Genomic DNA, 23,643 nt, shown 5'->3' with positions numbered 1-23,643 from the left:
CTAATTTAACATAATTAGTCTGTGATCCAAAGCCTACTGGGACAGACTGAAGGTTTGTGTTATCCAAATTATGTGTCCTGATGCCACAGCTACTGAGAGGCATATGCTTTCACTGGTTATAAAATTATAGCAGAAGAGCATCCTGGGTAGGTAAGAAACACCAGTCTTGAGCTGAGTGAGAGAGACTGTGGTACATGAAGACATGCCTGTGGTGTGCTTGAGCCAGCTCATATTGGCTCACAAGAGCTGTTAGTTCTAAGTACGTTCAGTGACGTCATATGAGTGGCTTGGAATCAAACACTGTAGGGAGTTTATACAACAAAATTCAGCTAACAGTAGCTCTTCAAACAAACAAACAAACAAAAACCACCTGCTTTTCATTGTGTTGTCACTTGAGACAATGGTTTTGGCCACAAGGGAGACTCAGCTCTGCATAGCCACGTTCTTTAGAACAAGAGCAGATGCTGCTTCAGAATGGACAATGGCAGAGCAAATAATATAAATATTTTGCACTCTGTCACAACCCTGGGTTGTTCACTTCAAGGCCATCCCTGTGTAGGCGGGAACTCCAGGCCCAAAAGAAGGGAGATCCTCTAGTCCAGGGATGTGGCCACCATGACCCAGCCAATATTCCTGGTAGGTTGTGATGGCTGTGATTTTCATCTGTTGGTTTTACTGCCACTGAGGACACAAAAGACAGAGATGGTGAATTAACATATGGTTGCACCATTTCCTTGGTTCCCAAGAGCAGAAAGAGGCACATTTTTACATGGAGGCCTCTGATTTTCTCAATGTTGGAAACCACTCCTGCAAACTTCTATACAAAGTTGTTTCAGAAGAACCCATATAAATCAGTCTTGGGCCAATAGCTGTGATTACCAGGAAGCAAATCAGGCCAGAGGTAGCCTTGTGGTCCCCAGATATCTACAAACAGCATCCAGCAGCTTCACTGTGACCTCCACGTCATCTGGAATAACTCTCCTCCAGCAGCATGAAGTAGAGAGAGATGCTGACCATCTTAGGACTAGCACCCAGGAAGGTTTGTGGTCAGCACACATGGCAAGTATGTGTAATTTCTCTCCAGAATTCTGAGGTCTGGGGGCAGCAGCATCCTTCCCTCTATCTTCTACCTACATGGTAAGCTGCTTGTGATGAGAAAGTTTGGCTGAGTCATGTGAACTTAAAGGTAGGGCAGGCATTTGTTGCCAGAGCTCAACTCCTTAAATCCTGAGTGATCAATTATGAATAGGCCTTGTAAACTGACACAGCCCCCAGCGGGAAAGAATACTTGATTTCAGCATGCCATATTGCCAGAATAACTGAAGCAAAGCTCACATGACTGTGGGAATCTGTGAATTGGCGTTGAATTGCATCTTGAATCAACAGAGGCCTCCCGTGAACTGCAACACAGGAAAAGACCATAGAGAAACGGCTGAAGACAGCCCTTTGATGTCATCTGAACTCCAGATTCTTGTAGTGACTAAAGACAGGTGTCAAACAGACTTTGATTTCCATGTACCAATAAGTGATACTTTTTGCTGAAACTCCTTAAAGTGAGGTTTATGTCATCTGGGAATGAGAATTCTCTCTTTGCAGTTGTGCTTACTTGAGAAGCAATACTAGAACAGAGCTGTGTAGAGCCCAGTCCAGAATTTTGCACTAGTTCAGGAACAAACATGATCGTGGATCTGGAAGACAGCGGCAGCAGTGGCAGCAATGGACCTACAATGACATCCAAGTTCTTTTTTTTCTCAGTTGGCTTCCTGCAGTTCTTGATTCCATGGTACTACAAACGCACCTGCTCATTTCTGCCCAGGGTATCTACAGTACAGTTGTTTCTGGTCGAAACACCCATTCTCTAGAGTCACCTACCAGAGGAGTCTTTCTGACTACTAATATAAATTAGCATTCATTGTTCTCTGCCTCCTCTCTGTTTTATTTTATCAGAGCTCTGTCAAAACTACTATCTGGATTTCGTCTGTATTTTGTGTGCTTGTGCCCTACATCTCTGTATTCGCCATGGACAGAAGGTCTCGAGGTGCAGGCTGTGTCATATCATCGCACAGGACCCCATGCAGGGCATTCAGTCAGCACCTTCCTTGTGGAAAATCTTCCTTCATATCACATCATACTCCACATTGTAACTCTGCACTTGAGGAATGTGGTATCTTTATTCACTTAACCCAACTAAAGCGTGTTGGAGACTGCACCAGTGCAATAGTAAACAAAATGCACAAGGCCCTTCCTTGTAGATTGATACTCTAGTAAAGAGACAGGAAGTCATTGTGGAAAGGGAGAAGAAACAGTACAAATATTAATTATAAAACTTCAGATATGATGAACAGATCTACCCTTTAATGTGTTACAATTTTTTTATTTTTATTTTTTTAAAGGTTTGTTCATTTTTTTAAATTATTTATTATTTAACTTCATTAATTACATTGTATTATGTGACACAGTTACATAGATACTTGGGTTCTCCCCCCCCCCCATGCCCTCCCACCATGGTGGATTCCTCCACCTTGTTGCAAAACCACAGCTCAAGTTCAGTTGAGATTCCCCCATTGCAAGCGTATACCAAACATAGAGTCCAGCATCTTATTGTCCAGTCAAGTTCAACAGCTTCTTAGGTATATCCTCTCTGGCCTGAAGACAGAGCCAGCAGAGTATCATCCCAGTCAATTGAAAGCTCCAACATACCATCAGCAAAAATTTACATCATTATGGAATTAATTGACATAGTAATGAGTAACCAATATGTTAAAAGTAAATGCGAGTTCCCAGCCACCTTCTGTGACCACCTCATTGACATTTCAATTTTAGTTTATACACAACATATAACATTCAAAACATAACATGTTATACATAAGATCATATCATCTTAAATTAAGGCAAACGTGGTATTTAACCTTTTGGGATTGGCTCATTTCCCTTAGCATTATGGTTTCCAGTTTGGCCCATTTGGCCACAAAGAACTGCATTTTGTTTTTTTTTAATAGCTGAGTAGTATTCCATGGAGTAGATGAACCATAGCTTTCTTATCCAATCCTCTGTTGATGGGCATTTTGGTTGCTTCCATGTTTTTGCAATTACTGATTGTGCTGCTATGAGCATAGGAGTGCATGTTGGTTTCTCATAAAACAATTGTTCTGGATATATTCCTAGGAGTGCTATTGCTGGATCATACGGTATGTTGAATTTGAGTTGTTTGAATATTCTCCATACTGATTTCCATAGAGGCTGTACCAGCCTGCAGCCCCACCAGCAGTGGAGTAGGGATCCCTTTTCCCCGCAACCTCGCCAACAAGTGTTGTTGGTGCTTTTATTCATGTGGGCCAGTCTTACTGGCGTTAGGTGGTACCTCATTGATGTTTTAATTTGGATTTCCCTTATTGCCAGGGAACTTGAGCATTTTTTCATATGTTTATTTGCCATTTGGGTTTGTTCCTTTGTGAAGTGTTTGCCCATTTCCCGTGCCCATTTCTTGAGTGGCTTGTTTGTTTTGACATTTTGGTTGTTTTGTAGCTCTTTGTATATTCTGGAGATCAGCCCTCTATCACCTATGTCGTGTGCGAAGATCTTCTCCCATTCTGTGGGTTGCCTTTTTACTTTGTTGATTGTTTCTCTAGCTGTACAGAAGCTTCTTAGTTTGATAAGGTCCCAATTGTTTATTTTGGTCTTGATTTCTACTGCATTTGGAGTCTTTTTTAGGAAGTGAGGGCCTACCCCTAAGTGTTGCAGTGTGTTTCCAACATTTTCTTCCAAAAGTTTGAAGGTTTCTGGATGTAGGTTTAGATCTGTTATCCATTTAGATCTGATCTTAGTGTATGGTGAGAGATGTGGATCTATTTTTTGTTCATTCATTTTTATTACTAAATCAGATATACAGAGAGGCGGAGAGACAGAGAGAAAGATCTTCCGTCTGATGATTCACTCCCCAAGTGAGCCACAATGGCCGGTACTGCGCCGATCTGAAGCCGGGAACCAGTAACCTCTTCCAGGTCTCCCACGCGGGTGCAGAGTCCCAAAGCTTTGGGCCATCCTCGACTGCTTTCCCAGGCCACAAGCAGGGAGCTGGATGGGAAGTGGAGCTGCTGGGATTAGAACCGGCGCCCATATGGGATCCTGGGGGCGTTCAAGGCGAGGACTTTAGCTGCTAGGCCATGGCGCTGGGCCCCAATATGTTACAATTAAACAAGCAAAAGGGAAAAAAAGGGTTTCAGACGGTACAACACACACACACACAAAAAAAACAAGACAAAACAGTATAGCAGGGGTCGGTGCAGTGGTTTAGCAAGTTAATCCTCTACCTGCAATGTCAGCATCCCACCTGGGTGTTAGTTTGAGTCCTAGCTATTTCACTTTTGACCCAGCTTTGGGTGGCGCAAGGCTTTGGGTGCCTACACCCACATGGAAGAGGTGGAAGAAGCTTCTGGCTCCCAGCTTTGGACTGCCCAGCTCTGGCAATTATGACCATTTGGGGAGTAATTCAATGGAGGGAAGATCTCTCTGTCTCTCCCTCTCTCTTTTGTAATTTTGACTTTGAAGAAAGAGATCTTAAAATGAAAAAAGAAAGAAAGAAAGAAAGAAAGAAAGGAAGAAAGAAAGAAAGAAAGAAAGAAAGAAACAAAAACCCCTGCAGCAAGATTACATAGACCAGAGAACCTTAAGAGATGGGAAAGAAGGGCCCGGCGGCGTGGCCTGGCACCTGAAGTCCTCGCCTTGAACGCACCAGGATCCCATATGGGTGCCGATTGTAATCTTGGCAGCCACACTTCCCATCCAGCTCCCTGCCTGTGGCCTGGGAATGCAGTCGAGGATAGCACAAAGCCTTGGGACCCTGCATCCACATGGGAGACCTGGAGGAGACTCCTGGCTCCTGGCTTTGAATCAGCTCAGCTCTGGCCATTGTGGTCACTTGGGGAGTGAATCATCGGATGGAAGATCTTCCTCTTTCCTCGTCTCTGTGTATCTGACTTTCCAATAAAAATAAAATCAATCTTTAAAAAAAAAGAAGACAACATGGGCCCGGCGCCATGGCCTAGTGGCTAAAGTCCTCACTTTGAACGCACTGATATCCCATATGGGCGCCAGTTCTAATCCCGGCAGCTCCACTTCCCATCCAGCTCCCTGCTTGTGAACTGGGAAAGCAGTTCAGGACGGCGCAGAGCCTTAGGTCCCTACACCCATATGGGAGACCTGGAGGAAGTTCCTGGCTCCTGGCTTTGGATTGGCGGAGCACTGGCCGTTGTGTTCACTTGGGGAGTGAATCATTGGTCGGAAGATCTTCCTCTCTGTCTCTCCTCCTCTCTGTATGTCTGACTTTGTAATGAAAATAAAATAAATCTTAAAAAAAAAGGAAGACAACAACACACTCGTGTTCACTGTGGATGTCAAAGCCAACAAGCACCAAACAAGCCGCGTAGAGGTTCTATGACATTGATATGGCCAAAGACAATACCCTGATCAGACCTGACGGAGAAAAGCAGGCATGTGTGAGGTTGTACGCTGATTATAATGCTCTGGATGTCTCCAACAAAATTAGGATCCAGGGTCCAGCGCAGTAGCCCAGTGGCTAAAGCCCTCACCTTGCATATGCTGGGATCCTACATGGGTGCCAGTTCTAATCCAGCTCCCTGCTTGTCGCTTGGGAAAGCTGTCGAGCATGGCGCCTGCACTTGCGTGGGAAACCCGGAAGAAGTCTCTGGCTCCTGTCTTCAGATCGTCTCATTCTGGTCATTGTGGCCACTTGGGGAGTGAATGAGCAGACAGAAGATCTTCCTGTCTCTCCTCCTCTGTGTATACCTGACTTTCCAATAAAAATAAATAAATCTTGAAAAAAATTAGGATCTTCTAAACTGCATCCAGCTGCCTAATTCTAAATATATATATTTTCATCATTAACATAAAGTTGGGGGGAGTGTAATGGCTATTCACCTTTTTGCCAGTATGACAACGGTACAGATCAGGTACCAGGTGAGCCACAGGCCCACAGTTAATGACTGAGTCATACCTGCCTTGAACTCCCCAGACTGACCAGCTCACAAGGCCTCTCAGTTCATTACCTGTCTACAAGCAGGTCTCTTCATTTGTTCTGGTAGGTTAATCACACAGTGATTCCTATGGAGGATGATATGCTTTTTGTTTCTTTTAAAGATTTATTTATTTTTATTGGAATGTCAGATTTACAGAGAGGAGACCCAGAGCAACAGCTCTTCCATTTGCTGGTTTACTCTCCAAGGGCCTGTAACGGCTGGAGCTAAGCTGATCTGAAACCAGGAATCAGGACCTTCTTCCGGGTCTCCCATGCGGGTGCAGGGTCCCAAGGCTTTGGGCCATCCTCAACTGCTTTCCCAGGCCACAAGCAGGGGGCTGGATGGGAAGTGTAGCAGCCAGGATACAAACCGGCACCCATATGGGATCCCAGTGTGTGCAAGGCAAGGACTTGAACCACTAGGCCACTGTGCTTGGTCCCAGATGATGTGTTTTGTGAGGTCAAGGTAAGGAACCCCCATGAGAGTATGTAGCAAGTAAAAAACACCTTTACAACTGTGTAGCTGTGAATTGAATCAGTTTCACAAAATCAATACCCAAGGAATATCTCACTAACTAGAAAAACTTGATGGCCTCATAAATCAATGACTATGATGCTGGCATGTAGAATAGCCAAGACAGTTGACAGAAAATTCTGGATGGAGTAAGGGATAACAGCAAAGGAGATAGAAAAGCCACAGATCCTCGCAGAGTTATTTGGCCAAGAAATGACTCACTTAGACATGCTATGCCACATGGGTTGTGAGAACACTGACATGGGACCATGGTTTTTCTTTTCTTTTTAAAAAAAGATTTATTTATTTTTATTGGAAAGGCAGATATACAGAGAAGAGGAGAGACAGAGAGGAAGATCTTCTGTCCAATGGTTCACTCCCCAACTGAATATATTGGCCGGTGCTGTGCTGATCCGAAACCAGGAGCCAGGAGCTCCTCCAGGTCTCCCCTGCAGGTGCAGGGTCCCAAGGCCTTGGGCCATCCTCAACTGCTTTCCCAGGCCACAAGCAGGGAGCTGGATGGGAAGCAGGGCCATCAGGATTAGAACCAGAGACCATATGGGATCCCAGAGCATGCAAGGCAAGGACTTTAACCACTATGCCACTGCTCCGACCCGGAACCATGGTTTTTCAAATCCTGGAGCAGATGTCCTCGGGCAGCAGAGGTGGGGGTTGTTAATGCAGCAGCCATGAAGACAAGACAGGAAGACTCAGGCTTGTACCAGACTTAGCAGCACCTCTCAATGGTCAACTTGGAAAAAGCAGGGGAATCTACAGGAGGTAAAGGGAAGAAGGGGGCGCAAAGACCTGACCTCATGAAGATAGGAGCACAAACTCTCCTCAATGTGCCCCACTTTTTCTAAAAGGGATACATGGCCTTGTCCCCATAGGCCACTAGGCCCTGGGCGGCCCCTGAGGCGGTATCAATAAGCCATCTCCATCCTCTACGCTAAGGCAGTCTCACAACAAGGAATGGCATGCTCTCCTCCTCTGCCCTCCCTGCCTGCGACACATCTCACTCACCCCTCTTCCCTCCTTGACCCTCCCCATCCGTAACCGAGGCCCACAGAGGTCTGCAATCCCCAGCCGTTCACTTCTACAGTGAACATTTTAAAATGGAATGATTTTGTTATGAAATAAAACAATTTTTAAAAAAGGCCATTGGGCCCTTCTATTCCAGGCTGGCAGAAAGATGTGACCTAAGCACTGGATACAGGGCTGGTCTTCATTTCATCAGCCACCTTCCCATTCACATCTTCCAGAGCCTGACCCCTGATGGACATGCTCTCCCCTCATACGTGAGAGGCTGGGCCCTCCCCCTTGATGTGCACTCTCCCCAGGCCTCCACCTTTGGCACCCAGCACTAGTCCTTAGTCTCGACACACTCACCTCAAGGCTTGTAACTACAACCCAAGACCGTCTTTCCCAAATGTCATCCTGTCCCTGGTCCAGGCCACACCAGAATGCCAAGTGTGTCTAAGGGCCCATGTGACACCTCCAATCCGATGTTATCAGGCAACTCCAACTTTACATTTACAAAATTCAACCAACAATTTTCACTAAAACAGTCTCCTTCTGCCAGCCTCCAATCTCCAGAGACAGCACCCTTACTCTTGCGCCTCAGGTTCACTCCCCATGTGACAGGCTACGCCATCAGCCCTATCTTGAACATGCATGAGGTATCCTATCACTTTTTCCCTTTCTCACCTCCCCTAGAGGCTCTCTGCTTCCTGCCCTGCCACAGCCCTTCCCGACCAGTTAGCTACTGAGACATTTTCAAAAATTTAACTGAGACCCTCCCTCTGTTCAAAAACCCCATGGCTCCCAGCACTTACAGACTTCCAATGTTCCCATGCAGTGGAGGCATATGAACTTTCCAGAATTCTCTGGGACGGTCTCACATCCAAGCCTTTACACAGGCAGGTCCCTCAGCCTGTGCTCCAGGCTCCCCGCCCCATCTCACCCACCGCACGGGATTCTGAAGTGGTCACTCCACCTAGGAACGCAGACTCCGCGGGGACTTCTCAGCTGGAGGTGGTCAGCGTACAGGGAAGACCAGGGGACCCTCCCTCATCTGTGCCTCGTCTGTCCGCCCTGACGGCAGCCTGGCCATACGCTGGATTAAGACCTGGACATGGCGGCTTTCTGAACCTCCTTTCTCCCGCTCCATACAGCAGTCACGACTCGAGGGCGCCGCGGGCCCGGGATCAGGCTCCGTCGGAGGTCCTGGAGGACGCCAACACGCGGAAGGCTCGGCGGCCACACATACCAATCAAGAGACATTCATGGCGGTCAGGGCGCTTTCCAGGCCACAAAGGCGAAATCTCACGGGCTCCCGCGTTCGTGGGCTGGGAGAGTCGCCCGGTCAGGAGATCCTTTCTTCAGGTGCTGACTGAACAGCGAATTACCGAAGGCTCCGGGTCAGAACCCACTAGAAGTCCCGCCCCACCAGCGCTACCATTGGGCGAGCGTCGGTAAGGCCCGCCCACAAATGCCCTTCCTGGACTCTCATTGGGCATGGCAAGAGGCCTTCTGGGTAACGTACTGGGCGTCGCGTGAGCCACGACGTGGGGAACTAGGTTCCTGGTCACCTGGCAACCAACAGGCATCACGCCAACAGGCTCAGGGCGCTCAGAAAGTCCCGCACATCAAGGCTTTGGCGATTCAGTCCAGGTTTCCCGCTCTGGGTGGGACGTTAGGCATTGCTGTCGCGTGTCTGGTGGGTTGTTTTTTAGTTGGCTGCTGGGGAAGACAGGAGGGGTCCATACCGCTAATAGCTCTGCGTTCCTGGATCTCGAACCAGCACCGTTTTTCTCCGTGGTCTCCTCACCTATCCTTGGTTCCTACTATCTCTGGAGCTGGGGGGTGGAGGGAAGGGGTGTTCCCTGCTCCTAGGGAGCACTTTATTTCCCGGGGAAACACGCTCTGCGAGTGACTGTCACCTGCAGTCACCCCACCCAGGAAAGGTGTGTGGGTCCTGCTGAGGCCACCTTAAGGCTTTCCTCCTCGCATAGCCCCGTCCAACACCCTGGACTGCTTGGAGCCCACCCCACCGCGTTGCTTATGGACCTGGTGCCAAGTGATCCCAGACCTCAAGATGCAGGACCCTGTTGGAAATAGTAGCAGCCTGGGGCTGCTTGCACGTTTGCTGGGCCCCTGAGAGTTACTTCCTCTTGGCATCCTGAATCCTGGCAAGAGGTGTCCTGTTTCTTGAAAGGTGTGGAATGACTCTGATCAGTATGACCCTGAATTGGGTGAGATGGTGTTCAGGGAAACAGGCTTTGTTGTGGGAACAGAGCAGCCAACACCAGACATAGACCTGCAAAGTCATGGCAAGTGAGTCATGGAAAGATTGGAACTGAAGAAGGTGTTGGGGTGTGATCACTCTGTGACCTTTAAAGGCTCCCTGTACTTGCCTACTGGAGATAGGGGAAGGAAGGGGTGACAGCAATAGTACTGATGTATATACTATTGGTGCTGGACAGGGAAGTCCTGGGAAGATAAAAGAAATGGTCAGCTGCTGGATCTGTCTAAATTGTGCAAACTAGATTACCTGATGTGGAGCCGAGAGAAACAGATAACAAGGCTGGCCCTACGTCTTTGGATGTGGAAGCTGGTGTGCATAGTATGTCTCATTGGAAGCATAGTGAGTTGGGCTTTGCAGGCCAGAGCTGTGCAGCATTATACTGCCAGTTGCAATACCTTCACCCTATATCAGAGCTCCACTTGAGTCCTGGCTACTCTGCTTCCAATACAGCTGCCTGCTAATGTGCCAGGGAAAGGCAACAGAGGATGGCTCAAGCACTCTGGGCTCTGCCACCCACGTGGGAGACTTGGATGGAATCCTGGTTCCTTGCCTCAGCCTGGCCCAAACAACTGTAGCAGTTATTTAAGAAGTAAACCAGCAAATGAGAGGTCTGTCACTCTGCCTTTCAAATAAATACAAAAATCTTGAGCCAAAGGAAGGAGTTAGGCTTTAGCCTTGTTGTATTTGTGCTGTCCCAGAGATTGCTAAATGGAAGTGTCAAGTCCAGGTCCAGACTGGAGACATCCAGAGGGTGGAGGCTTGTGTGTGGATGCTGCATACAGCAGTGTGTGGTAGGTTTTGGATGATGATGAGACCCTTAAGCAGAGAGCAGACCTAGAATTAAAATAATAATAAAGCATAACATAGAAGTGACACAGTGGGATGATACAGCTGCATCATTGCAGCCCATCAGGCTTCTATGTCCATCTTTCTCGGGGCTTGAGGCTTTTAACAGACCAGTAAGCAACAGGAACAGAAAGGGTCAGCAGTGATAACAAGCCCTGCACAGGGCTCACACGTACACTGGTGTACCAATCTGACCCATGTAGATAGTCCAGCCTCTCCACCTCCAAACTACCAGGTCTCAGTCCCCTCGCTTACCGGCAAGTAGAGTGTCATTGGGAATCCCTCAGGATTGATTCCTCACCAACATGCAGTGGCTTCATTCATGGACATCCCTAGGCAGCAATTCCACACATTCCAAAGCCCTAGAGCTCACAAACCCAGGGCTCGCTCACCATGTGGCAGCGGTGGCTATAGCCAGGGCCCTAACCATCAAGTACAACTTGGATTGGGTACCCCCAGCAGCTGCTAGGCTGCTGGAAGCTCCCTCTACCCAGGCCCCAAGGTCAAACCCCTATGCACTAACATCCACTAGTTCCTTTCCAAATGCTCACTATGACTGGGAATAGGTCAGACTGAAGCCAGGAGCTGTGAATTCAATCCTGTCTCCCACATGGGTGGCAGGGACCTAAATATTTTAGCTAGCGTTGCCTCCCAAGGCATTTGTTAGCAGAAAATTGGAGCTAACAGGGAGAGTCAGGAATCAAACCTAGGTACTCTAATGAGGCAGGCAATCATCTTAACACCTTTAGAGATGGACACATAGATTAGTGTAGCAAAATAGAAAAACAAGAAAAAGATTTACACAGGTCCAACTGAGTTTTGACAAAGGTGCAAAAAGTAATTGAGAAGGGTCTCAACACAAGGATCCCCATTCATTGCTCTTATCATAGCTGGGCACTCTCGAGAAAGCCTGTCCTTTAGAATGTCAGCTCCATGATGGAGGTCTTCTGTGCACCTTATCCTTGCTGGAACTGTTCAGTGTCCAGCACACAGTTTCAGTTCTCACAGCATGGAATGAGCATGTAAACAGATTGTTAACTTCCACAGGGAGAGGCATGCTAACCCTCTTTCTCTAGTGTCCTTACCCATGCCTGTCAGCTGTATTGGTGCGGATGTGCTCCGAGCCCAGTACAGGTCATACAGAGTAGCCAAATACTCACTCAACAAATAATACCTACAGGCACAACTGGATCCAGGATTAAATGAGATTAAAAGTACTCTTTAAAATGTGTACTTTATTTGAAAGACAAAGGCAAACAGACAAACTTACATCAACTTGTTCACTCTCCAGAAATACCCACACCAGCTAGGGTTGAGTCATGCTAAAGCCAGGAGCCCAGAATTCAACCCAGGTTTCCTTGTGGGTGACAAGGGCGCACATATTCGTACCATTTACCTGCTGTCTCCCAGGGTGCACATTAGCAGGAAGCTGTAATTGGAAGCACAAGAGAGTGGACTCGAACCACAGAATGCAAGCACACGAAGTAGCGTTTTCACTGCTGTCCAAGGACCATCTCTTCTTGTCATTTAAGTGTCTCTGTTGGTTTACTCTACAGGCAGATCTCTCTTTTGAAAAGGAAAGACGAATGCTGCAGGTACAATACCCAAATCTGGCACATGAACTCCTGGGGCAAAGATGGTCCTTTTCTTCACATTTCCAGTAAGTCCTCTGACTCCCGTTAGCATGTCTTAGGTCACATGAACACCTATGCCCCAGCATGACAACTTTAGGTTCAATACTGGGTTGACCAACCTGGAGGCACGTGGATGATCAACACTTGATGAATAAACAAGTGGATGAATGATCAGCTAATGGAAATACTTCCTTCTCCATAGTTATTACCAAAGTCCTCTTCAGAGTTTTGCCCATTTCTCCCATCTACTCTGGTCACTTTGATTATGATTGCTAATTAGTGATTATGATGATGGTCACTTATCATTTAGGGTGCTATATAGAGCTTGGCTTTAAGAATAAAAATCCTCTACATCAAGTAGATTGTTTGGGACTAAATGTGACCTCTCAAAAATTATAATGCTGAATCCCTAAATCAGAAGTCTAGGCTGAAAGAATTACCCAAACTGGTACCCGAGGCAGGTCAAAGGATCAGAGTCACTGGGCTTTGTTTTGGCTTGCTTTTAGGAGAGCACATTATCCTCCACCAGTTCCAAGAAACATGAGACAGCAGTTTTGCCGGAAGTACAAGGGACCCCTAACTCACTTACCAGGACTGGGGCATTTTATGAGCTAAGCATAGCTAATTACATATGGTAGAAAACACTGCTGTAATTACCCTCCATGACTCTGCTCCCACAAAGACCCTGAGGTAGGAAGCAGACACTTATTACACCTAAGGAAGATGACAGAAGAAAAAAAAAGGGAAGGCGTTTATTTTATGGTGTTGGGGAGAAATTTAGTAGACTGCCTCAAATTCCCCTAATTGTTAGACTGGTTGTTTGGGTGTGGGCATCAACTGGATGGCCAAGAATCACCCTAGGCAACAGCAGCAGCAGCAACAGCTATGATATTAATCACAATATGTGTAACTGACTGAGCCCTGTGGTCCCTCTATCTGGAGTATCCAAGGAAACAGGACCAGAAGAAACAGACATTCAACATACAAGTTTTAAATGACAATTTGCCTTGAAAACTGTCAAAATATTTGAATCAAAGGGCCCAACAAATCAGATTTGGATCTTTACATTAATGCTTGGAGGAACATCCCTGTCCATGTGGCATGGCAGCAAAAGCCAAACAATAATAAAGGACAGACACATTACCAGTACATACAGGTGCAGTGACTGGGTTACAAAAGTCATTGCAGGACCACAGGATCTTATCTTTCAGGCCCAGAATAATGGTGAGCAATCCAAAGAGGCTACAGGAATTCAGAAAACCTGTAGGTTATTTGCCAGCAGTGACCTTGACTGAGGAAAGCTCTGAAATCCTTACCTTTTGGAACCACCGTTGCTGGAAAACTTGTGATGTCTCTTTAGAACTGCCCAGCCCTCCAGTTTACCAGACTCCAGTCCATATTACTTCACAGTTTTTTGTGCTCACTTACTCTGTCCCATAGGTCTTACCAAAAGTCTAGATTTCAGGGGACTTAGCTTGAGCTGATTCAGGAAACAGCTTCTTCTTGCTGGAGGTTGTAGAACATTTCCTGGAACAAGGGACCAAACTTTTACATCCTAGCAAACACAAGATCTCACATAAACTACTTCCTTCTTCAAGGTGAGCTCTGCACCCACAAATAAACCTGACATCCTGTCCTTCTGAAGGACTCTGGCACCAGAGCAAGTAGGTCACCCTTAACCACAGTTATCTCTGCTTCCTCTCTGTCCCAAAGGAAAAAATAAAAGATACATCCCAACACACAACCTATTCACTCTATTCATGGTGACAGAGCCCAATTCTGCTCTGATTTCCTTAACACACAGTGATTAGAACTCCCAACATTAAAGGATCTTATCACACATCCCACAGCAGAAATGGTCTGTGTTGGGACATGACAAGTATCACATGTAGTACTGATGGTATCCACGAACAGGAAAAGCTTCCCTACAAGTAACTCTCCCACTCATCCCTGACCAAACACCAGCTAAGCTCCTCTTTTTTTTTTTTTTTTAAAGATTTATTATTCATTTTATTACAGCCAGATATACACAGAGGAGGAGAGACAGAGGAAGATCTTCCGTCCGACGATTCACTCCCCAAGTGAGCCGCAACGGGCCGATCCGATGCCGGGAACCTGGAACCTCTTCCAGGTCTCCCACGCGGGTGCAGTGTCCCAACACATTGGGCCGTCCTCGACCGCTTTCCCAGGCCACAAGCAGGGAGCTGGATGGGAAGTGGAGTCGCCGGGATTAGAACCGGCGCCCATATGGGATCCCGGGGCCTTCAAGGCGAGGACCTCAGCCGCTAGGCCACACCGCCGGGCCCCCAGCTAAGCTCCTCTTAAGACAGAGTTGAGTCATGTCCCCACCTAGACCAGTAGCAGGGAGGAAATGAGGTCCACTACAGGCTCCATTATTCACAATTTTCTCCTATTTAGAAGGGAGCATGAATTCTACCATCCCTGAATACATCATGGTCACTGCCAGGTAATGGTGGTGGGATGCCTTCTGAAACAGAAACTGAAAGTGACAGAACAACCCTGGGCAGGCCAGAGAGTGTAAAATAACTCCCTAGAAGTTTCCATATCCTTGGCAGGCATGTAGAATAAGGTATGAACTTCAGCTTTTCAGCTTTTCTTTTTTTAAGATGGCACTCACAAAGACTACTCTCAACTTCCTTTCCGAAAGGAGACTCTTTGTGTCAGCAAAGGTCAGCCACAGGCTCACCGCATACCCTGTGCTCCTACAGCCTTTCTCCAGAGTGGGCCTTCTTGTACTGAAAGAGGGTAGAGCTATGTTTGAAAGCTTTCCCACATTCTGCACATTGGTAGCACCTCTCTTTAATGTGAAACTGCTGATGGTGATTGCAGTAGCACCGAGTAGTGAAGGTTTTTCCACATAGGCTGCACTCATAGGGCCACTCCCCAATGTGCAACTTCCAGTGCTGATACGAGCCAGAGTGGGTCACACAGCTTTTTCCACGTTGCTTGCACTCAAATGGACTTTCTCCAGTGTGGACCCTCTGGTGCAGCATGTAGCTGTTATTGTATTTAAAAAACTTCCCACACTCCCTGCATTCATAGGGCCTTTCTTCAATGTGAACTTTCTGGTGCCAGATGAGGGTGGACAGAACACTGAAGGCCTTCCCACATTTGCAGCACTCATAAGGCCTTTCTCCAGTATGGATCCTCTGGTGTAGAACAAGCACATCTTTGTGTTTGAAGGTTTTCTCACATTCACTACACTTGAAAGGTTTTATGCCTGTGAACCTTCTGACGCTTCCTTAGTTTAGATGGGGAACTGAAGGCTCTCCCACATTCATTACACATATGGGCTCTTTCTCCTATTTGAATTTTTCTGTGATTAATATGAGTTGATTTTTTTTTTAATGACACATCTAGCTGCTGGGATTCTGAATGCTCTTCCACCAGAGTGACTTATGAGGTGCTTAAGGAGAGCAAAGGTTTTCTGAAAGACCTTCCCACACTCACTGCACTTGAAAGGGCTCTGTGCAGTGGGGGCTACCTGCTGCTGCACAGGATCAGTACTGAGTGGGAAGGCTGCTCCAAGCTCAGTGCTCCCATGTAGCTTCCCATCTACAGGGATGGCCTGGTGCTGGATAGGGTCTGAGGTGAATGGGTCATCCTTCTCACACTCTCCACACATCAAGGGTGCCTCTGACAAGTGGACTTTGCAATTCTGCACTTGCTCAGGAGGAGCTTCCTTCTTTCATTCTACTCAGACAACCTGAAAGCAGAGAAAAGTCGGTTATGGAGGCTTGCAACAGGGAAGAAAGTACCTTCATCAGTACTGCATGTTAAATAGTTAGAGTAGCCCGGTGCAGTAGCCTAGTAGCTAAAGTCCTCACCTTGAATGCATCGGGATCCCATATGGGTGCCAGTTCTAATCCCAGTGGCCCTGCTTCCTCCTATCCAGCTCCCTGCTTGTGGTCTGGGAAAGCAGTCGAGGACAGCCCAAAGCCTTGGGACCCTGTACCCACATGGGAGACCTGGGAAAAATTCCTGGCTCCTGGCTTCAGACTGGCTCAATTCCGGCTGTTGCAGTCACTTGAGACTGAAGATCTTCCTCTCTGTCTCTCCTCCTCTCTTTATATCTGACTTTCCAGTAAAAATAACTCATTTATATATATATATAAATATGTATATATATTTTTGTGTGTGTATATACATATATAAAAATATATATACACATACATCCAGAAAGGTCTCCACAGCATTACTGAGAGACTTCTGAAAGGATCTAGAAAGAAAGGGCCCAGCAGAACAGGGTTCCACCAAACCAGGGAGCCCTTCACAGAGAATACAAAATGGGGTGCAGCAAAGGAAGGAGGCTGGGAGGAGCTAGCGCAAGTCTCACCCACCCTTTCAAATAAAAATAAATGTTAAGGAAAAAAAAATTCTTCTTTAACTTTAGAAGTTTACTAAGAAGACAGGTCATATGTTACGTGTTTTTAGGTAAAAACTAAAAGCCCTCATTGAAGCAAAACTGACATAACTGAAGTAAATAGACAACTCAACAATAAAAGTTGGAGACTTCAAATTCCCATTCCTTTTTTATTTGAAAAGCAGGCAGTGAGCAGGAGAGACAGAGATCTTCCAGCCGCTGGTTCACTCCTGCGAAGCTGGGCTGCTCTGAAGCCAGTTCGGGCATCCTCTGCTGTTTTCCCAGAAGCATCAGGAGAGAGCTAGATAAGAAGTGGAGCAGCTTGCAACCACCAGCTGATCGGGGTGATGGGCTGTGCCGGGCCCTGTGCTTGCTAGAACATACAAGAATCTGGTCTGGGAATACCTCAAGGTTTCTTTGGAGATCTCCCCAATCGAACTGCTAGACTCAGAACTCTAACCAGGAAAGGACAGAAGACAGAACAGGTCAATCATTCATCTCAGCTATATGTTGGCAGCAAAATATGGGGTAAACGGAGACTTTATGATGGACCATATCAGTGGACGACCTCATCAAGCGAAACTGGCAGTGACTCATAACTGGAGAACTATTAACTCCACTTGAGCACATATCTCAGAGCATGCCCCACATCCGGGACTTGGGGTGGGCGGGAAACCGGGTGGGGCTTCTCCCTCAATATCCCCCTTTACCTCAGATACACGATGGAAACAATATGGACATAATAGTATTACCCACTTCCCTATACCCCCTGAACCTTTTTTTTTTAACCGCAATTAACTATGTAAAGATTGTCAACAACAATACAATACAATAAAAAAGAAAGAAAGAAAGAAAGAAAGAAAAAGAAGTGGAGCAGCTGAGACTTGAACTAGTGCCAATATGGGATGCTGGTGCTGCAGGTGAAGGCTTAAATCACTACACTACAGGGTCAGCCCCATCTTCCCACTTTCAATAATGGATAATACTACTGAGAAGAAAATGAACAGTGATAAAGTAGCCCTAAAACCTGCCACTAGGGGTGAGGTGCAAAGGCTCATTGGCTAATCCTCTACCTACAAGTGGTAGCATTCCATATGGTGCTGTTTTGTGTTCTGGCTGCTCTGCTTCCCATCCAGCTCCCTGCTTATGGCCTGGGAAAGCAGTTGAGGATGGCCCAAAGCCTTGGCACCATTTAACCACATTACATGGCTGATTCACTTCCCAAGTGGCCACAATGGCCAGGGGCTAAGCCAATCTGAAGCTCCTGACTCCTGGCTCCTGACTGGCTCAGCTCCAGCTATTGTGGCCATTTGGGGAGCAAACCAGTGGATGGAAGATCTTTCTGTTTCTCTTCTCGAAAAATCTGCCTTTCCAATAGAATAAAATCTAAAAAACAAACAAACAAAAAAACAAAAACCAGCCACTTGGAGCCAGCATTGTGGTGCAGCGGGTTAAGCTGCCACCTGTGACACTGGCATCCTTTATCAGTTCTACTTCTGAAGTAGCTCCCTAGAAGCACACCTAGAAAAGCAGAAGGAGATGACTCAAGTACTTGGGTCCTTTCTTTCCACTGCACGGATGTCTTTTGACCCAGCCTCAACCACCTGGGAAGTAACAGTGAAGCGAAGACATCTTTTACTCTTTCTCTCTTATATAAATTGGATTTTCAAGTAGTTTTTATTTATTTTTTGTGGGAAAATCAGATTTTCACAGAGAGGAAGATCTTCCATTTGCTGGTTTACTCCCTAAGTTGCTGCAATGGCCAGGGCTGATCTGATCCAAAGCTAGGAGCCAGGAGCTTCTTCCGGGTCTTCCATGTGGGTGCAGCGTCTCAAGGCCATAGGCCATCCTTGACTGCTTTCCCAGGTCACAAGCAGGGAACTGGTTGGTAAGTGGAACAGCAGGGACATGAACTGGCGCCTATATAGGATCCTAGGGTATGCAACGTAAGGACTTTAGCCACTAGGCTATCATGCTGGACCACCATCAAATATTTTTAAAAGAACATGTCACTTAGTACTAACAGGATATGCATTATTCTCATAATCCATACATATGGAACGTTTCTCTAGACTGTATTTCTTGCTAGAAAAACAAAACAAGCTTCAGTAGATTTCAGAGTGTAGAAATCATATAAAGTATGTTCTCTGTCCACAAAAAAAAAAAAAGTAAAACACACATTGGAAACAGTAAAAAATTTGGAAAACTCACATATTTATAAAACCTAAACATTCCTAACTAAGTGCCCAACCAAATGGCTCAATTGGCTAATCCTCCCCTAGCAAGCAGAGATCCCATATGGGTGCTGGTTCATGTTCTGACTGCTTCACTGACTACAGCTATGTTGAGAGTCTGCTCTGGTTTTTTTTGTTGTTGTTGTTGTTGTTGTTTTGTTTTAAAAATGTATTTATTGGAAAGGCAGATCTACACAGAACAGAGACAGAAAGATCTTCCATCTGTTGGTTCACTTCCCAAGTGGCCACAGCGGCCAGGAGCCAGGAGCTTCTGCTGGGTCTCCCACGTGGGTGCAGGGTCTCAAGGCTTTGAGCTGTTCTCTATTGCCACAAGCAGGGAGCTAGATAGGAGGATGTGGAGCATCTGGGACACGAATCGGTGCCCATCTGGGATCCTAGTGCATATAAAACCAGCATTTAGTCACTAAGCTATCGTACCAGGCCCTTTTAAGTAACTCTTTAAAAAAACTTTTCTAAATAAATAGCCAATGACTAAGGGGGAAAATCACTTTGAGAGGAATGAAAAAATGCCACATACCAAAAGTTCTAAGAAGCACCAAGAACAGTGTCTTGGGGGGAAATGATAACTATAACTACCTATTCTTAAAAATATTGCAGGGGCAGGTATTTGGTGCAGCAGTTAGGCTGCTGTTTGAGATGCCTGCCTCCCATATCAGTGGGTCTGGGTTCAAGTCCTGGCCGAACTTCCAATTTCAGCTTCCTGCTAAGATTTCTGGGAAGCAGCAGGTGATGGTTCAGTACTTAGTGGGACATGTGGATTGAATTCAGATCTCCTGGCTCAGGTCTGGTGAACCAGGTGATGAAAGAGCTGTCTGCGTCAACCTCTTTCCTTTTCCAAATAAGAATATTTAAGTTCTATAACCTAACTTTACACCTCAAGCAGCAAAAACAGAAAAATAAGTTAATCCAAATCTAGCAGAAGAAAGGAAATAATAGATCAGAGAAGACATAAATATCTGGGCCCGGCGCAGTAGTCTAGTGGCTAAAGTCCTCACCCTGAATGCGCCGGGATCCCATATGGGTGCTGGTTCTAATCCTGGTAGCCCCGCTTCCCATCCAGATCCCTGCTTGTGGCCTGGGAAAGCAGTCGAGGACAGCCCAAAGCCTTGGGACCCTGCACCCACATGGGAGACCTGGAAGAAGCTCCTGGCTCCTGGCTTTGGATTGGCACGGCACTGGCCGTTGTGTTCACTTGGGGAGTGAATCATTGGACGGAAGATCTTCCTCTCTGTCTCTCCTCCTCTCTGTATGTCTGACTTTGTAATGAAAATAAAATAAATCTTAAAAAAAAAAGACAAATGAAACAGATTGGAAAATCAGAATTAATAAGGCCAAAATTTGATTATTTGACAAGATCAATATGGGGCAGGCACCATGGTCGATCAAGCTAAGCCTCTGCCTGCAGTACAGGCATCCCACATAGGCGCCAGTTTAGTTCTCACTGCTGCTCCGCTTCTAATCAGCTCCCTGCTAACTGGGAAAGTAGAAGAGGATGGCCCAAGTCTTTGTGTCCGTGCACCCACATGGGAGACCCAAAAAAAGCTCCTGGTTCACAGTTTCAGACCAGCTCAGCTCTGGCCATTGAGGTCATTTGGGGAACCAACAAGATGAAGATCTATCTCTGTCTCTTTCTCTGTAATTCTGACTTCAAATAGTTTCTTTAAGCAAATGCAAAGCTCAATAAAACTGACAAAATTTATCTTGTCTAATGAGATGGAGAGAAAAAAAAGGGTTCCATGAGAGTGGTGCTGTGGCATAGTAGGCTAAGCCTTTGCCTGTGGTACCGACATCCCATATGGGTGCCAGCTTGAGTTGCAGCTGTTCCACTTCCAATTCAGTTTCCTGCTAATGTGCCCGGGAAAGCAGCGGAATATGATATGCTTGGACCCCTGCATCCAAGTAGATCTGGAGAAACCTCCTGGATCCTGACTTCGCATGAGCTCAGCTCTAGCCATTACGGCCATCGGAGTGAACCAGTGCATGGAAGGTCTTTGTTTCTCCTTCTCCCTCTGTTACTCTGTCTTTCAAATACAAATGAAATATATTTTTTAAAGGAGGGCAGGGAGAGAAAACTCAGTTAACTACAGAAAAGAATTATCTTGTTGCGGTGAGTTGCAGGCTAGAGCTGTCCCAAAAGTGGCAGCAAAGGAGGTCCCACAGGGCCCAGCGTGGTAGCCTAATGGCTAAAATCCTCACCTTCCATGCACTGGTATGCCATATGGGCACTAGTTTGTATCCCGGCTGCTCCACTTCCCTCTCAGCTCCCTGCCTGTGGCTTGGGAAGGCAGTAGAGGACGGTCTAAAGTCTTGGGCCCCTGCACCCATGTGGCAGACCTGGAAGTGGCTCCTGGTTCCAAGCTTCAGATTAGCTCAGCTTTAGCCAACGCGGCCACTGGGAGAGTGAACCAGTGTATAGATCTTTCTCTCTCTCCTTCTCTCTGTAAAATCTGACTTTCCAATAAAATATAAATAAATCTTTTTTTAAAAAGGGAGTTCCCACAAAGGAGTACCCCAAAATGTCCAAAGATGGGACCAGGTGACATCCCAAAGATTCACTGACCACCAGAGTCCAACAAAGCATTTATTAGGAAAACTCAGGTAGAATGCCACCCCATAACCTTCAGTGGGCAGTAAGAGAAAAGTCAACGTGCAGGGAGAGTGTGCGACTTACTCAGTGAGCTGCTGAGTGCAAAGTTCTCCAGCATCACGTCTTGGGGACCACTGAGCAGCCCCCACTCCTCCTGGGCGAAATACACAGCCACATCCTCCAGCCCCACGGGCTCCTCCAACAATGGGTTCAATGGCACCTAAGTGGTTGATGGTGGGCAGGCCACTCAGTGTCTCAGGGGTCTGTCACATCTCCCACTGATATTATCCTTTCTTAGGAGCCAAATCTTTCCCTGTCTGGCCACACACAGACCATCATAATTCCCTTCTCCCAAGACCTCAGAACAACACCAGGGCCCATGGTGACACTGATGCCTCCCTTACCATAGCAACAGACTGCTGAATGGTGTCTGCCTGCTGCCCTCCTGCCCACCAATCCCCACAGCAAAGGGTCTCTGCCAGCCCTGCAATGACCATCTTCCCCACGTAGACCTGTTCCTCGGCTGCCCAGACCCCCACAGGGATCCCTGAGACCCCGCTGCTCCTCCGCCTCTGCCTTAGCACACGACCTCTCCTCAGACACCATGTTCACTTCCCTCCGCTTACCTGCGCCTCCTCGGCCATTGGAACCTGCGGGCAGAGCCAGACCGTGAAAATGGCTGATAGTGAAACGCCACCGAAACGAGTCTCGGCCACCCCCGCCCCGGGCGCCGCGACGTCTGAACGCCGCAGAAGCTTCGAGGGCAAGTCTCCCCCTCGCCTCGGTAAAAACGCGACGGAGGACGATGGGAGCCGCCTCCCTCGGGAAGGCGCAAGGAAGGAGGGCGGCAGGGAACGGCGCCTCTCCTGAGGAGGGCAAAGTCTAAGGAAGACGCAGTCACCGCGCGGCAGCCACGGACGCGTGAAGAGGCGGTGACGGCCTCTCGGGAGTTTCCCGCTCCTGGACATGTGGAGCCGCTCGGACCCTACCGCCCGCGGAACAGCGAGGGCAACGGAACCCGCGCCCGGTTACTTCACCGCCCGCTTCAGACTGTGACATCATTTCCCAGAGGCTCTCACTAAGCCACTTGATTGTTGTCAAGGCGACGGGGAACGCGCCGTTAGCGACGGAACTACATTTCCCATGAGACATCTGGCTGCGAGCTCCATCAGACGCAGCTAGTGCGGCCTCGAATTGGTGTTTCTGGCCAAGCCGCGCCGGCGAGGGCGGGTCTCCCGTTGTCCGGTTCTGACAATTTCTTTAGGACCAGCAGAGGGAGCGGTAGTTCGTTGGTCGGGGTGTGTGGCTGACTTGGGGCCTGGGGTCGTGGGAAGGAGAAGGACGTGTGGGAGGAACATAGTTGCTAGCTTGAAACATCCGCAGTCAGGTCAGCGTGTACGCCAGTGGATAGGCAGAACGGAGTGGGTGCGGACGCCTGCCTCGTACAGTTGGTGATTCTGTTTCAGAAGGGCCTGGCTGAGGAGGGTCAGCGTCCTGGACACCTCGGGGCAGAAGGCTGGTGAGGAAAAGAACCAGGTTGGTGCGAGCCTTGCCCTGTCACATCCGCCTGAGAGTGTGCAGTCCTTTGTCTTGTGGGAAGAATGAGGCTTTGCGAGTTCATGGGGAGCATCTCCCTTAGGGTGCGAGCTTTACATTCTTGACTTTCATGGATCAAGCCCCTCTTTCCTTCACTGTCCTTAACCAGAACTTTTTGTCCTCTGCTCTGTCCCTATTTTCCTTAGAAGTTGCTGTTGGTTCTGCTGTGTGCCTCAGGCCATGCCACCTTCCTCCCAAATAGCTTCACAGCCCCCCACGCCCCAAAATTTTCTGCAGAGAGGGTCGTGGGTAGATGTGCGAAAGGTTTGGTGAGTTGGGGAACAGGCGGGGCACAACTTCTTTTAATCAGCAATCTGAACTTCATCTACCACACGAGGGCAGTCCTTCTTGCCCAGGTGCCCAGTGCAGCCCTGGCACACAGAACACATTCAGTAAATACTTGTGGATACCCATCAGAATCAGAGGCCCACATGTGTCTGATAACCTGTTGGGGTTCAATGAATTCGAGCGAGACTCCATGGTGAG

At 47.4% G+C, this 23,643-nt stretch overlaps 2 protein-coding genes and 1 long non-coding RNA gene across 3 annotated transcripts in view; all 3 read right to left on the bottom strand.

Annotated features, from left to right (window-relative positions):
• Positions 1 to 9,124, bottom strand: part of ZNF324 (zinc finger protein 324) — a 28,004-nt gene extending 18,880 nt beyond the window's left edge. The window contains exon 1 of the mRNA XM_058674892.1: positions 8,545 to 9,124. The gene's annotated coding sequence lies outside the window, so the exon portion shown is untranslated. The remainder of the gene's footprint in view (positions 1 to 8,544) is intronic.
• Positions 9,125 to 11,916: 2,792 nt separating this feature from the next.
• LOC131482267 (uncharacterized) lies at positions 11,917 to 14,313 on the bottom strand. The gene is made up of 2 exons (XR_009246839.1): positions 14,213 to 14,313; positions 11,917 to 13,890 (listed from the first exon to the last, which is right to left on the bottom strand). It is a non-coding gene; the product is annotated as an uncharacterized LOC131482267 (long non-coding RNA).
• A 7,303-nt stretch (positions 14,314 to 21,616) lies between these two features.
• ZNF584 (zinc finger protein 584) lies at positions 21,617 to 22,536 on the bottom strand. Its single transcript, XM_058673986.1, has 2 exons — positions 22,188 to 22,536; positions 21,617 to 21,781 (listed from the first exon to the last, which is right to left on the bottom strand). The coding sequence occupies exons 1-2, from the start codon at positions 22,527 to 22,529 to the stop codon at positions 21,617 to 21,619; spliced, it is 507 nt and encodes a 168-aa protein (XP_058529969.1). The 5' UTR covers positions 22,530 to 22,536.
• Positions 22,537 to 23,643: the final 1,107 nt, after the last annotated feature.

The sequence above is a fragment of the Ochotona princeps genome, chromosome 16, assembly GCF_030435755.1.
Source record: "Ochotona princeps isolate mOchPri1 chromosome 16, mOchPri1.hap1, whole genome shotgun sequence".
In the NCBI taxonomy this organism is placed as follows: Eukaryota; Metazoa; Chordata; class Mammalia; order Lagomorpha; family Ochotonidae; genus Ochotona; species Ochotona princeps.
This window is presented reverse-complemented; position numbering and strand designations above follow the sequence as displayed.

Coding starts and splice junctions, on each gene's coding strand:
- ZNF584 (XM_058673986.1), bottom strand. CDS start 22,529: ATGTCCAGGAGCGGGAAACTCCCGAGAGGCCGTCACCGCCTCTTCACG. Junction 21,782..22,187: donor CAATGGCCGAGGAGGCGCAG/GTAAGCGGAGGG, acceptor TCAACCACTTAG/GTGCCATTGAACCCATTGTT.